The 12,922-nt window shown below is 43.5% G+C and overlaps 1 protein-coding gene across 2 annotated transcripts in view; it reads left to right on the top strand.

Annotated features, from left to right (window-relative positions):
- Positions 1-12,922, top strand: part of LOC143927808 (inter-alpha-trypsin inhibitor heavy chain H3-like) — a 122,523-nt gene that overhangs the window by 32,093 nt on the left and 77,508 nt on the right. The window contains exons 4-8 of one of the 2 annotated variants that reach the window (XM_077452187.1): positions 106-272; positions 3,712-3,816; positions 7,515-7,680; positions 10,019-10,129; positions 11,527-11,652. In XM_077452187.1, the coding sequence (XP_077308313.1) occupies positions 106-272; positions 3,712-3,816; positions 7,515-7,680; positions 10,019-10,129; positions 11,527-11,652 (675 nt within the window). The remainder of the gene's footprint in view (positions 1-105; positions 273-3,711; positions 3,817-7,514; positions 7,681-10,018; positions 10,130-11,526; positions 11,653-12,922) is intronic. The other variant, XM_077452188.1, reaches the window with a different exon arrangement.

The following is a 12,922-nucleotide window of genomic DNA, read 5'->3' as shown; positions in this document are numbered from 1 at the left end:
TAATGCATGCTTGCATTTTAAAGCAGGATTTTGTTACAGAAAACTCGAGTCATAACCTTAATATATAGGAGATTGTAATCTATAAAACTGTTTTATGTTATTTAGAATGTGGATGGCATAGAGGTCTACAACATTAGCATTATCAGTAAGGTCACATCTCGCTTTGCCCACAATGTCATCACAAGCAGGGCCGTTAATCATGCTAACAGATCTGAAGAAGCCGTCTTTGATGTGGATCTGCCCAAAACTGCTTTCATAACCAATTTTATCATGTAAGTATTTGCTATCTTTTACAGGAGGGAGTAAATGAAAGATGTATACAGTAATTTTTATATCCCCCCTATTAGGCATTTAGCAAATTTATGATTTATTTTGTACATAATAAATACATATTGTATTGGGCCCTGTCACTGTACAAAAAGAGGTACATGGTTTGTACAGTCGTTTTTTGTGTTTTCTCTGGGTTTTGGAATTCTTGGATTGGGTTCTGGAGCCCAGTGTCTTGGGAGGGACAAAGCCTCTAACCCTGTGTCTAGGTCTCTCTGAAGAACAGAAGGCTGTGTGCGCAGGTGTGAGAATAACAGTGTAAAGGGTGCTTCTGTATGAGTAGAACATCTGGGTATCCTGGTTCACTGGGCCACCATCCAAGGGGACTAGACACAACTGGAGTGTGTCCTGAAGGCACTAGAGCAGCACTTCAGAGGTTGAAAGCAGACTCTGAGAAATATGGGCCAGCAAGCCCTAAAACAGTATTTTCTGGCTGGACTGAACTTACTGGAAGCTATGGCATCAAGGTCAAATATTAACATGCTTTTATAATGAGCAAAGCAAGCAAGCAAAGACTGAATCAATCCCTCTACCATCTCACTACTACACTTCTTTGTGTGAGAGGGCATATTCAGCTATTAATCCCGTTTACTGATAAACAGTCAGATTTCACAGATTGCAGAGATCCAACCAGTAATAAATCACAGTCTGGGTGATGCATGCACTCCATCCTTGACCATGCCCTTATCCAGCTTGGATACTTTCTGTCCCCCCCCACCCCCCCCCCCCCCACACACACACACTTTCCTTTCATTTGAACCTAGAGGTTAAAACATCTGCAGCTCAGATGTTCTTGAGAAGGTAATCACGTTTTTTATTATAACCAGCTCAGTTTTCTATTTTGGAAAATCCTGGGGGGAGGGGGGGGGACCAAAAGGTAACCCTTGAATTGTGCTCCTTGACCTGGGCCACTTACTGGCCAGACACTCTTGCTCCACCATATTATAATTTTGCTCTGCCAGCGTCAGCTTCCAACTCAAATAGACTACAGGTGCTCCTCTCCATCTACAATTGGGCCCAGAATAAATAACCCAAATAGTGCAGCGCCACCAAAAATATTAGATAGCATCCACAGGCAACCATCAATGGTGAAATATATACAAAAACAGAATGAGTGCCAAAACAAATAAAATTAGTGTAAAAAACTTTGTGTAAATAAAGTCTGTATGCATAAGTGCATCCAATAATAAACTTCCGTTAAAGTGCATCCAATACTAAAGTCCAATTCTATCATAAAAGTCTGTGATCAATATCAACATTAGGCACTTAGAGAAAAACACTTCACAATCAATAATCATTCTGGTGTAATGATAGCAAACCTCCTCCTCATGCATACACCCTTGTGCATTCACCCTGGTGATAAAATCAGCACCTCCCCTTCTGTCCAGACATCAAACTATTAGATAGGTCAAATGTGCTTGGGTCCCTTTAAGGGATAGGAAGGAAACCAATGCAGTCTTCTCTAACCCTGAGACTGACAGTTGAGGTATTGGTCATGAAAACTTGGGTCTACGAGCACCACATTTCTACAGAGAGCTTGCTTAAAAGTTTCAAAAGCTTCTTCCGCCTTTTGGACTTAATGCCTACAGAGTTCTTGCCTTTGGTTAGGTCAGTTAAAGCTGCTAAAAATTAGGTTAAACCTATGGAAGTACCCACGAATACCCACGTAAGATCTGAATTTTTTCTTGGTAACAGGAGGCTATACCCTAACTGCTTCTACATTAGTGATTTGGGGTTTTATAAGGTCCTACCAAATGGTGTATCCAAGATCCAGAGCCTCATCTAACCCTATCATACTTTTTTGGGTTTGCTGTTAAGCTCACATTCCTAATAGAACCCTGCACCCAGCACACAGAATACAGCCTGCACCTTAGGTAGGTGACTTTCCCAGTCTGTGCCAAAAATAGCTACATCATGTAGATAGGCCACTGTAATGTGTTCATGAGGTCTAAGAATATTGTTCATTATTTGCTGGAAATTAACATAAGCTTTTAGTCCAAAGGCATTCAAGCATACTGAAACAAACCCTGCTGGATAGGGGAACCTGATAATATTTCCTAGTGAGATTAAGAGTGACCCAGAGGATGGGGTAAGCATCAAACCTCATCTTAACGTTGATATATCCTTAAGTTTTCGGAAGTTGATGCAAAATCTGAAGAAACCATCTGGTTTGGGAACCAAGATTCTAGGGCCACTATGTTCACTTTAGGATCCTTCTATTGCCATAGGGTATAACATTCTTTGTACCTCCTCTGCCGGCTGTTTGCGGATTTGTGGAATTCTATAGGGCTCAAGATGGAAACAACATTAGGGTACGTGACAATATTATGAACAGTTACCCCAGTGCGGTCAGAAAACTCTGATTATACATCCTTATTCTGCTACAGACATTCTTTTACTTTTTCTTTTTTGGACAGAGTTTTACCATTTTAAATGTATATATCCTTCCTCCAGGCACCATAGCCTAACCAATCATGGCGGAGTGTGCCTCTTTTATCCTTCCAAGCCTGAATCAAATTTGTTTATTTTGAATTTGTCTGACTTGTAAACCTTGCAGTTCACCTCCCCCACTCTTTACACTATCTCATAAGGCTCCTGGCACTTAGCTAAAAATGTATTTTCCACCATGGGAATTAAGACCAGCAATCTCTTGGATGGAGAGTTTGTACTTTTGTCAATCTATGGTGACTTTTTGGGTCTCCTTAATCTGTTACTTATGTTCCCTGATGATAGGGATTATAAAGCTGTAACCCTCTTAAAAAGTGTGTGAACTTGTGGACCGCAAATGATAATTTCCCAATTTCTCCCATCTCAGTCTACATACCTACCTGTCTCTGACAGGTACATGAATCAGGAACAAACAGCAGTCTTGATATATTCTAGTCCTTTTGATGTAAGTTTCCTTTGTCCCTCATCAGCTTATTGCCCTGTATTGACAGGCTTTGGACTTGTATCGATGAAATCACTTTGAAACATGACTTCACTCAGAATTCATTCACAGGTACAGCTGACCTTCATCTGACCTGTCTTTGACCTGCTTAAGCAGGTTTTGCATTCTAATAGGCTGTATGGACTGCCTCATTGGTGAATTGGAGGTGGCCAGGGAGGTGAACAAGCTCCGTCACAACAATGAAGTGCAGAAACTTTGCTGGTTCAGATGTGCATGGCATTTAGGCTAAATGAGAACACATAAAGCAGCTATATGTGCATGCACCTCTAGTCTTTTTGAGAGACAATTTAAATAAACTTTTCAGCTTTGACCAAGTTGCCTATGAGATAGCAATAGTTGCTTTTCTAATTGCCTGGAATTGTTCTTGAAACATATTAATGTCTTGATCATAGTATCTTTTACTTATGTAACAGAAAAATTGTTTTCTTATTAAGGAAAATCGATGGAGTAGAGTATCCTGGAATAATTAAGGAAAAAGAAGTTGCAAGAAAACAGTATGAAACAGCTGTTTCTAGAGGACAAACAGCAGGACTTGTCAGGTAAATTCAATTTTTCAAATAAATTAAAATATATGACCTTTACCCAGTGCACGCAAACGCTGTACATAGCCTGCAAAAAAGTGGAAAAGATACTGAATTAGAAAGAAACAAACAATTTCCAGCAGTACTACCTGGTTTGGAGATGTAGACATATAGGCATTGTTTCACTGGTATTTGAAGATATGAATCCAGATTCTAATTATACTGTACTTTTGAATATTCAGAACATTCTCTTGCTATCAGTAGCTGCCATTGTGGTTGTTACAATGCTGATAGTAAATTCACATAAATCAGTTCTCGCTTAACACTTTTACTCAGGGGAGAGCTGGCAGCCTTAGGCCTGGGGGAAAAGTCCAGTCAAGTGGCCCATTGAACCCCAGAATCAGCTGACCATCCATTACACCACATTTCCCATACAGAGAGGGAGGGAGACTGCTCCACATTGCCCGAGAGAGAGAGAGCCTGCTTGACACTGGCGGTCGCTCTCTCTGTGCGGGCAGTGTGAAGCGGTCGCTCTCTCTGTGCGGGCAGTGTGAAGCGGTCGCGCTCTCTGTGCGGGCAGTGTGAAGCGGTCGCGCTCTCTGTGCGGGCAGTGTGAAGCGGTCGCGCTCTCTGTGCGGGCAGTGTGAAGCGGTCGCGCTCTCTGTGCGGGCAGTGTGAAGCGGTCGCGCTCTCTGTGCGGGCAGTGTGAAGCGGTCGCGCTCTCTGTGCGGGCAGTGTGAAGCGGTCGCGATTTCTGTGCGGGCAGTGTGAAGCGGTCGCGCTCTCTGTGCGGGCAGTGTGAAGCGGTCGCGCTCTCTGTGGGGGCAGTGTGGAGCAGTCGCGCTCTCTGTGGGGGCAGTGTGGAGCAGTTGCGCTCTCTGTGGGGGCAGTGTGGAGCAGTCGCTCCCTGTGGGGGCAATCATTTTGGAGCAGTCTCCCAGAGAGAGACTGCATGATTGCCCCAGAGAGACTGAGAAAAAGAGCTTGCCCCTTCCCTACACCCAGTACAAAGACCAATAAGACTGCAGGAAGGTGAAAACTAAAGACTGTTCTGTCACTGCTGCCACACTAAGTGCTACCTGTGGAGTCTGGAGCTTCTCTGGTGAGTGAGCACCACACCACTGGGCAAGCCAAGCCAGCAGAGTAGCCAAGAGTCACAGCGAGTTCAGCAGGCTAAACATGCAAGTCCTGCTTTCTCCCTGGCATGACCACCATATTCACCAGGGTGCAGGCTCCACCTGTGTCAATTGCGGGTAGTGAGAAAAGCACATGCAGGTGCACACCCTGGGGCACCAGCCAGATTAAGGGCATTGTGGGTCTGGTGCTGCAGTGGAGCAGGTTTAGGAGTGGCAGGAATATGAGGCAAGTAATGTAATTTCCCAGCTCTCCTCTTACTGGCCACCCTTCCCATGTTTCCAGGAGCCTGTGCTAGCTTGTGCCCAGACTTGGTCACAGTCACACAGGTGTAATGCTAGTGAAGCCTGGCACTTGATTTACTAACCATCCATAAGGGCCGTGTGTGGGTGTGTGCTCTGAGGTGAAAGTTTTCAAGCCATCAGAATACAGTGATCGCTGCCGGCAGCTTAGCAGCCAGCAGTGATCAAAAAAAAGAAATAAAGACAAGCTGGTTGTATTGTCAGTTGATAGATCGAATTCTGTGCAGCCAGTCTGCACATAGATTGATTGAAATTTCTGCTGAACAGGCAGAATTTCAATCTGTCTATGGTGGCCTAAGTCCACCAGTCTCTGTTTAATAATATCCTCAAATCTTCTGAAAGGAGCGCTCCACTTAGGTGTAGAAATTCACTTTGAACTCCACCTTATTTCCAGAATTCTTTTTAGGGCCCTTTCACACTGAAGGCGCTTTACAGGCGTTTTAGTGCTAAAAATAGCGCCTGTAAACTGCCTCTCATGCCACCCCAGTGTGAAAGCCCCGAGCGCCCTCAGAATGGGGCGGTGCGCTTGTAGTACATTCTGAAAAGTCCTGCAAGCAGCATTATTGGGGCGGTTTGGGAGAGGTGCCCTGCCCACTGAAATGAGCAACACAGGCGGTTTTAAGTCTTTCTTGAGCTGCTAGTGGGTTTTAAAAGTGCCCCGCTAGCGCTGCTAAAACGAGCAATGCTTTACCACTACTGCCCACACCGCCCCAGTGTGAAAGTACCCTTGGATATTAGATGTGCAAACAATAAGGTGAGAGCACATCTAATACCTACAGAGAGTAATGGAAATGAGGTGGAGTTCAAAGTGAACCGTATAATTACCTGCAGGGAATGGCATTTAGAGGGTTAAAACAGGCAGGGATGAAATGTAATATCAACTCCTCACTGCCTGTCAAATGCCTCTGAAAAGTGACCTGAGCATGGATCACTTTTTAGAGGAGTGGCTGCTGCAAGTGAATACAAGCCTTTAGTGTGCTGCAGTGCGAGTGTACTGGCGGCTTTCACAGTCCCCCAGACTTCTTTTAGGTTGCACATTTTTGCTGCATTTTCTGGAATTGCAACAAAGATGCAGCATGCAGGACGTTTTCAGAACATGCAGTAAAAATGTGCAACCTCTATGGGACCAGGGACAACATGCAGGAAGACTGCCAGGACACCAGCACTGCAGCCAAACCGCAGCATTCCAGTGTGAGCCCACATCATACCATCTAGAAGGTACTGCTCAGGCTGCTAGAAAAAAAAAAAAAACTTGTTGGCTGCAAAGTGGGGGAGGGAGGAGGAGTTCACTTACTAGGATGGTCTCAGCCTCCCAGGAGCCTTATTGGATTCCAGCCGACTGCTCAGATTGAACTTTCCCGCCCACACATCCTCCTCACAGACAGCACACGGGCTGCCCCGGAGTGTGGGCGGGGAAAGAAGCAGGTCCTGCCTCTGCCAGCCAATGGTGTGGAGGAGGGAGGGGCTGGGCGGGGCTGTGCTGTGTAACACAGACTGTCAGCCCTGAAATGAAGACTTCGCTGGATCACAGTACTGGACTCGGCCAGCTCAAGATCTGCGCATGTGTGCTCTTGAGCTGATGGCACAGCAGCCTTTGCCACAGCATATCAGAGCAGCCCAGGGGGCAATTGCATCCCTGCCCCCCAGCCCAGCCCTCCCCTGCTTTTACTACTATGGAAGTACTCATTGTCTCTACAACAGAGTTTGAGCTGGGTGTACTAAATGGCCGTCCAAAAGACACACAGTGGTTAGACACACAATGCAAAATATGCTGGTAAATTTGGTCAGTAACAACACATAGCTGATAGAGACAATTTAAGGCCACTCTCATTGGATGCTAACCACCCAACCCTAGGTAGCACTCTCATCGCTAACTCTCTAACCCCCAAGACCTCCAAAGCCCTCAAAATTGTAACTTACCCCAATCTACCTGCCACCATTTATCGACCAACACTTATAGATTTATTGGACCCCTTTTGACCCACAGTTATTTTTATAGATCCCTTGGATAGTCCCATCAATCTATAGGAGTCACTGTTTACCAGTTTGGCGAACCCTGATTTATACCCACATGTTAACTCCACATGCCACCATTCCAAATTCAACATTCAGGTAATAAAGGCATTCATATATATATTGGCACTTTACCTACATTTTTTATCTATTTATTTTTTCTCAAGCTCCTAATTATGTTTTCTGCCTTACCCAACTAGCTTATACATCTTCCTGTCATGACTGGGTTAAATTTTTTGACTGTATTGATGGTGATTTTGTTTACAGAGCCTCTTCTGGTAGGAAGACCGAGAAATTTACTGTGTCAGTCAATGTGGCAGCGAAAAGTAAAGTTACCTTTGAATTGGTCTATGAGGAAATGTTGAAACGTCACCTTGGAAATTATAAGATGTTCATCAAAGTCCAGCCAAAAACACTTGTTAAAAACTTTCAGGTTATTTACAGTTTATTAACTCCATTTTTTGATATATAGTGATAGCTTATATTACATCTGCAAATATGGCAATGAGTTAGAGAATAAATGAATAACTAGATGAATGAAATAAACTATGCATTTGACAAAATCCTAAAAACTAGACTACAAGTTACTATAACTACTCTGGGCATTAAAGTATAAGGCTCCATTTACACAAGATGTCCAGAGGATATTCTGAGAAGAGTGGAGTACTGGCAAGACTTGAACCTGGGACCTCTTCTGTGTTTGGCATTGACTCTTCCCACTGAGCTATCTGGGAGGCTGGACAGTGCCCTGCCTGATCTATTAGACAATCCTACCTGATCCATTAGACAGCCCTGTATTATGTCTTGATTGCTGTTGAACCTTGAACTCCTTGCTCCTCCCATGAACTTCCTATATAAGCCTTGTCTCAGCACTTCCTCTTTGCCAGGTTATTGTGCCTTCTCATCTAGTGCCTTTCTTGTGTCCCCTTGGCTTGTTCCTTGACTACTCTACTGCCTGATCCCAACCTGCAACTACTCATTACCAACTTTTGGTTTGTTTACTGACCACGCTGCTGTTTGATCCTTAGGCCGCGTACACACGGGCGGATTGTCTGCCCAACTAAGTCAGTCCGTCCAAATTTTGAATGAACGGACTTGACCACACACGATGAACAGACAGTCCGCTGAAAGCGTGCGCAATGACGTGTACAGCACGTACGACGGGACTAGAAAAACGACGTCCAATACACTGCAATGCAACCTTCGGCCGTGTAAATCCTTTCTAAGCATGCGCCATACTTAGTCCGTCCAACTTGCCTACACACAAGCGGACTGTCCGCTGAAACCATGTTTGGACGGACAAAACCAAGTTTGAACGGACTGTATTACGGAAATTCCGTAAGACTTTGTTCGTCAGACAGTCTGCTGAAAAAGTCCGCTGAAGCCCACACACGAGCGGATTGTCCGCTGAAACACGGTTCAGCGGACTAAGTTGGACAGACAATCCGCCCGTGTGTACGCAGCCTTATCTGCTCATCTGCTTCTGAAAGCCAGCTTACTCACATCCTTGTAGGGCGAACCCCAGGGCTGTGACCTGGTACTAACATGCAGCAAATTCTGCCTCCTGCTCCCTGCTCTGCTAGCCTGTGCTAGTGAGAGGAGGAGAAAATCCGGCGACCGACTCTGACGGGTGTCAGAAAAGGTATTAAAAAGCAGGCACAAACAGCAGGAAAATAAATGTATTTCATAAGGTGAAAAATAGTTAAAGAAGAACTGCAGTCTGCTCACATAATTTGTAATAAAAATATCTTTGCCATTCTGAAGCTTTCCTCCAATCACTTTGCATATTATAGAAAATAAATAATTTATATATATATATATATATACAGTAAATACCTTTTTTATTTTTTTTAAAGAGTGCTCACATAACCTCTGTTCTCAGCTGCATAAAAGGTAGGGGTGGAATCTGCGAGGGGGTAAGGAGTATTAGCCAGAGGCAGATAAAAGGTTATACACCAATCTTTCCAGTGAAGAGTCATGCATGGAGGCATGTCAGCACAAGTCTTGGCCAATGGAGGACAGGCAGAAAACTGACTATGCATCTATGTGCGTCTATGCCTAGCTTGGTCAGTAGGAAATCAGAGGAAATCGCAGGAGCACCAGGTAGACCTAAATACAAAGAGAACAGGATACTGTTTAACACAACAGACAGACAGATGTATATCAGAAATATGTTTGGGTAACACACTTTATTATAGCTATATTTGCATATGACAAACTTTTATATTTCGACAACCAGTATATTATTTGTCAGAATTAAGTTAAATTTGTTAGATACCAGCTATGATATACTGTAGATCTTATGTACATTTCTCTTAATATTTCTCTTATTAGGCTTTTGGACATTGTAGTATAACTGTGTTTTTGGCAAACTGTTTGGTATCTTCTTATACATTAGTGTAGCCATTTTTTTTTAAAGGCAAAGCCTTTACCATAGGAGTTGTAGAATATGAATAAAGTTGATAATTTGGCATGTATAAAAGTTAACAGATGTGCATTCCTCAAACTGTTCTCCAGCTGCTTATAACTTGACCATTTAGGATAGGGTCTTGATAGGAGTACTTTGAAGACCCTGAACTGCTGAAGCTTTATAATTCCCTTCATACCGTCTAACTTTGTATGCTGTCTGTCAAATGTGTCTTAAGGGATAATGCATTTACATTTGTACTTTTTTGATAATGGCTTTTAAATAATGATGGTTAACATGGGAAATACCATTGTTTAATAAAGTAAAATCTTAATAATGTTTTTCCCTTCTTTCCCCATATCAGATTACTGTAGATATACATGAACCACAAGGCATCAGCTTTTTAGACGCCAATGCATCATTTATAACAAATGATTTGCAGCCAGCCATCAAAAAAACCTTTGCTGGAGAAAAGGTATAAAACCAACAGTTCCTCAGAATTTGTATATAAATTAATCAAGTTTGGTACTTTGTTAATTTAGTGATGACATATGTCATCCAAAATGTAAGGCTGGTCCCATAAGATACTTTAAAGAGATGTGTAAAAGTTGATCGCTACCATGGCATACTTCACCTCTAATGCCTCATACACACGAACAAACAATCCGATGGAAAAGTCCAGCGGACTCAAGTCAAAAGAACGATCCGCCCGTGTGTAGGCTCCGGCGGACTTTTTTTTACCCAAAAGTCCGGCGGACTAAGAAAGTAGTTTTGCACTCCAATCTGTCCGCCGGACTCGCATTTCGGTGGACAGTACGGCCATGTGTGTGCCAGTCCGCCGTACTTTTTAAATGAATAGACTTTTCCCGCCTGGAGAAAAGTCTGCTCATTGTGAGCGCGGCCCCAGGTAGCTTGGGCCAGCGAAGGAGGTGTCGCTGGCCCAGTCACCTGGTATGGACTTAAAGGGGAATCCCTACGCCGAAAAATCGGCGTGGGGGGCCTCCAGGGACATATCAGACCCTTATTCGAGCACGCTACCTGGCCGGCCAGGAAAGGGGATGGGGACGAGCGAGCGGACCCCCCTCCTGAGCCGTACCAGGCCGCGTGCCCTCAACCTGGGGGGGTCCCATGTTGATGAAGACAAGGGCCTCTTCCTGACAACCCTGGCCGTTGGTTGTCAGGGTCTGCGGGCGGGGGGCTTATCGGAATCCGTGAGCCCCCTTTAATAAGTGGGCCCCTGGATCCCGGCCCCTCACCCTATGTGAATGAGTATGGGGTACAATGTACCCCTACCCATTCACCTGTGAAAAAAAGTAAAAAAAAACACACACGGGTTAAAATAGTTTATTGCACAGCTCCGGGGGTCTTCTTCCGTCTTAGGGGGTCTTCTCGCCGGACTCCGCGTATGTGGGCGAGTCCGTTCATTTCAAAAGTACGGCGACTAGTCCGGCGGACTTAGTACGCCGTATTAGTCTGCCGCAAAAGTACCATGTGTGGGCAGGTAGCTCGTTCAGAAAGTCCGGCGGACAGTCCGGCGGAAAGTCCACAGGATAGTCTGCTACGCGTGTACGCGGCATAAGGCATCCCATTTTTATATTAAAAGTTGCCATACCCTATGGTGATCCTTTATCTTATTGCATATTTCTTTAGAGCCAGCATTTGAGGTCAACTTGGCTGGTGTCAAAACTAGTCAGCATATATATCCTTAGAGTGGCATAAATTATCAGCAAACTTTTTTTAATTGGCAATGTGTACCTACAAAATAGACCTAAATTTTTTTCACAATATTTGGAATATGCGGCAAAGAAATGCAGAAAAAGGTGACAATGCCCATATCAATTCTGCTCTTAACAACCCCATTTTATCTTTCAGGGGCAAATCTCCTTTACACCCACACTAAACCAACAGCGCACCTGTGCTGGTTGTACAACTACATTACTGGATGGAGATTTTACTGTGATATATGACGTAAATAGAGAATCTCCAGGAAACATACAGGTAATATGTTCTATATTGAGGGCCAGGCACCCTAATCTAATTAAATTCATTTTTTTTTTAAAAGCCTGTTTTTCAGCAAGCTATAATATACTCGCTTTGATCTGTGGTTATAAATTGGCCAGTGTTTTGCTCAAGCTGACCCTGTTCTTGTTGATGAAAAACTGTCCTACAGATAGCCGATTTCTACTAAAGGCTCATTAAGAATAAAGGAATAAGCGAGATAGATTCAAATGTACTATAGACACAAGGTACAAGCAGGTGTTTTACTGCAAACATATGAATCCCACAGAAAATACAGCATTGTAAAATTGGCATACGGTCAGGGGCATATCATGAAATCAATGGACCCGGGTGCAAGATAAAATGGGCTCTAGGCATCGCTGAAAAAAATAAATGTGGAAATATGTGTAGGAGAGGTGTTTGGAGTGTATGGAGGTGGGTAGAATGTACAGGGGAAGTGTACGGCGGTGGGTAGTACGTGCAGGATGGTGTTGGCAGTTCTTTTTTTTTTTGGTATTTTTTAATATTATTATTTTACAATTTCATTTTTTTTTCCAAAATGCTTTTTGGGGGCCAGTGGATGGCACTAGAGTAATGGACAGTGTCAGAGGTGTTTTTTTTTAATTTATTTTTTACAATTTATTTTTGTATACATTTTTTCAGAATGATTGGGGGGGGGGGGGGTAGTGGACAGTGTCAGTAGGGCAGCAAATGGTGTCAGTAGGGCAGTGGATGGTGCCAGTGGGTTTTGTTTTTATTAATTTATTAGCTATTATTTTTTTCAATTTTTGTTTTTTATTATTTTATTTTATTTTTATATTTATTTTTTTACACTGGGGTAGGAAGGGGGGGGGGGGGCAGTGGACAATGCCAGTAGAGCAGTGGCTGGTGTCAGTAGTTTTTTATATTTATTTTTAAAATGTATTTGTTTTTCAATTTTTTATCCTTTTTTTTTTTTACAATTACATTTTTTTATATTTATTGCAACTTTTTTATCAGCCCTCTTGGTGGGCTTTGGTGAGATATCGGGAGTCTAAACAGACCCCTGACATCTCCCCTTTGAGACAGAGAAAGGGACTGAGGATAGTGCTTTCCCAGTCCCTTTCTTAGTAGCCTAAGGCCTCTTTCACATGGACTGTCCGTTCAGGTCCGCCTGTCAGTTTTTTAGGCGGAACTGAACGGACACTCCATAGACCTATATGGAGCGTCTGATATCAGCGGTGACATGTCCGCTGACATCCAACCCGCTCTGATAAAGTGTGATGGAGGA

This window comes from Lithobates pipiens, unplaced genomic scaffold (genome assembly GCF_037356315.1).
Source record: "Lithobates pipiens isolate NorthernLeopardFrog02 unplaced genomic scaffold, aLitPip1_a1.2 Scaffold_23, whole genome shotgun sequence".
NCBI lineage: Eukaryota > Metazoa > Chordata > Amphibia > Anura > Ranidae > Lithobates > Lithobates pipiens.
Note: the sequence above shows the minus strand (reverse complement) of the source record. Positions and strands in the feature narration are given on the sequence as shown.